Genomic DNA, 2,722 nt, shown 5'->3' with positions numbered 1-2,722 from the left:
CGGCTCTGCGCAGAGGGAATCAGGGGCTCTCCCAGCGCCACCCGCAGTGGCGGGGAGGTTTCAGCTTTCGGACAACAGCGGCCCCTAGCGGCGAGGACTCGCTTCCCTGCTCTCCCCTCCCGACCGGCCCCGGCTGGCCGCAGGTTTGGCTGCTGCGAGCTTCAGGGGCTAGCCTGGCGAGCTTCACCGGCCCCTCCTCCAGGGCTGACCCCCGGCGGCCGCAGCCCAGCGGGGCCGCACGCAGTCGCTCCCCAGCCCAGACGCGGCTCCTCCGAGGTAGAGCGAGAGCGAGGCGGCCAGGAACCAAACACACCTCTGGGTAGGACCCCTTGCAGGCAGCAGCCCTCCAGCCCGGCCCTGGCAGAGGGCAACCCTGGCCCCTCCCCGCAGCTCCGGCAGAAGGGAGGCCACGACCCCGCGCCTCGGCGGGGTAAAGTTCGCCCGGCACGGCACGGGCTGCAGGAACGCGGCGGCTCGCCCGAAGTGAGGGAGCTGGGGAGAGCGGACACGCGACAATGTCCGCGATCAATGGCAGGGAGGTCCCGGCCCTGCCTCCAGCAGCCGGGTCATGTCACCCGGGAGGCGGCGCGCCTCTGGCGGGCACTTCCTCTGCCACCACACGTGCGCAGCCCCGGAGCTCGCCTACTGCACGGGCTGGGCTCTTCGGAAGCCCCAGAGCCCCCGGCCGTGCCCCGTCTCCCTGCTCCGTGACACGTCCCTTGCGGGTCCCGCCGGGTCCCTCCCCGCCCGCTCGGCCGCCTGTGTATTTTTAGGTCAGTGGAGTGGAGGGGTAGGTAATCCCCGGGCTTAAGTTCCAAAGGGGCGGGGCCTGGCCGGAGGCGGGGCCACGTTTCATTTAAATCCCCGACTATAAAATGGGCTCAAAGAGAAGCGGGAGGCAGCTGCACAGCGCGGAGCCCGGCAGGCAGGCGTGGCTGAAGCAGGCGCCCCGCAGCCCTCAGGATGCTCCACTCCCTCGGCGTTCACACCTTGCAGCTGCTCACCCAGGTCGCTGCCTGCGTCCTCCTGCTGCCCCGCTTCCTGCTCACCGCGCTGATGCTGTGGCTCCTGGATTTCCTGTGCATCAGGAAGAAGGTGCTGCTGATGGGCAGGGCGGAGGGCGAAGCCATCCCCGGCCAGGAGCCGCCCCCGGACGATCCCCCGGTGTGCGTGTCCGACTCCAACCGCATGTTCACGCTAGAGTCGCTGAAAGCCGTGTGGCACGGCCAGAAGCTGGATTTCTTCAAGTCGGCGCACGTGGGCGCCTCCGCCCCCAACCCCGAAGTCATCCAGCTGGACGGGCAGAAGCGGCTCCGGATCCTGGACTACGCCCGAGGCAAGAGACCCCTGATCCTGAACTTCGGGAGCTGCACCTGACCCCCCTTCATGGCTCGCCTGCGGTCCTTCCAGCGCCTGGTGGCGCACTTCGTGGACATCGCCGACTTCCTGCTGGTCTACATCGAAGAGGCGCACCCCTCCGACGGCTGGGTCAGCTCCGACGCAGCCTACGAGATCCCCAAGCACCAGTGCCTGCAGGACAGGCTGCGGGCGGCTCAGCTGATGCAGGAAGGGGCGCCGGGCTGCCCGCTGGCCGTGGACACCATGGACAATGCTTCTAGCGCAGCCTACGGAGCCTACTTCGAAAGGCTCTACATCATCCAGGAGGCGGTGGTGATGTACCAGGGGGGGCGAGGACCCGAGGGCTACAAGATCTCCGAACTGCGGAGCTGGCTCGACCAGTACAAAACGCGGCTGCAGAGCCCCGGCCCGGTGGTCATCCACGTGTAAAAGGAAACGGCCCCAGCGCAGGGGTGGGGGGTGCTCCAGCCAGGGTCTGGCCGGCGCTGCGCTCCCGCGGGGGCGCGCGTTTGGGGCGCGGGCTGCGATCGCTGCCCTGGCTCGGGCCCGCCCCGTTGCGAGTCCACGTGCGTCTTGTAAATACCCCTTTTTGTAACGCCGAGCTGGGCCCGGTGGCGGGGGGCGCGGGGCCGCGGCTCTGCTGGGGGCCCGCGGCGCACGCGTGGGGGGGTTCTAGTACCTGCGGGTGACGACCGATTTGGAAATGGTTCTCCACAGGCCAGCGAATCGGCTCCGATGGGGCGAGGTACTAGAAGCACCGCTCGCCGGGGCCCCCCGCCGCCGCCGCCCCCTTTTGTACAACGCCCTTCGTTTTCTATCGACTTTTTATAGTAATAAAGCGCTGAACTAAAGCCCCGCCTGCTCCTGGCTCCCTCCTCCGCAGCGCGCGATGCGCTGTCCCCTGTGACCGACCTTCTTCCCTCCCTCCCTCCCTCCCCGCGAGCAGCGCCGGGGGCGTACGGGACCCCCCGGCCACGGGCGGCGCTGTGCAGCTGCCCCGCCGGGCAGGAGCCGCGCTGAGCGGCGGCCGCTCGTGGTCAGACACTGCAGCCGCTAACCCGGCAGTGACGCCCTGGCGCCCAAGGCGGTTAGCGCCCTGAAGTTACCCACCGCCGCCCTGCGAGGTCCTGGGGCGGGGCTGCTCCTGGCCCTGCACAGGTGTCCCCCTCCCAGCTCTCCTGGCCGGTACCCAGCTGTGCCCCAGCGCGTGTGAAGTCTGGGACGCCCCTTCTCAGCAGCTGAGAACCGGCCCCGATTCAGCGGCGGTACTTAAGCACTTGCCTAACTTAAGCTGCTGAACGGTCCAAGGTGGCTACTCACCTGATTCAACGAAGGCAGCTGTTTAAGCATCTGGCTGATTCAA

General features: G+C 68.5%; 1 protein-coding gene across 1 annotated transcript; it reads left to right on the top strand.

Moving 5' to 3' along the window:
• The first annotated feature begins 803 nt into the window (after window positions 1-803).
• DIO3 (iodothyronine deiodinase 3) lies at window positions 804-2,210 on the top strand. The gene has a single exon (XM_074998708.1). The coding sequence runs from the start codon at window positions 964-966 to the stop codon at window positions 1,786-1,788; it is 825 nt and encodes a 274-aa protein (XP_074854809.1). The 5' UTR covers window positions 804-963; the 3' UTR covers window positions 1,789-2,210.
• Window positions 2,211-2,722: the final 512 nt, after the last annotated feature.

Source organism: Carettochelys insculpta, chromosome 6 (genome assembly GCF_033958435.1).
Source record: "Carettochelys insculpta isolate YL-2023 chromosome 6, ASM3395843v1, whole genome shotgun sequence".
In the NCBI taxonomy this organism is placed as follows: domain Eukaryota; kingdom Metazoa; phylum Chordata; order Testudines; family Carettochelyidae; genus Carettochelys; species Carettochelys insculpta.
The sequence above is the reverse complement of the archived record's forward strand: the minus strand, read 5'-3'. Positions and strand labels throughout refer to the sequence as shown.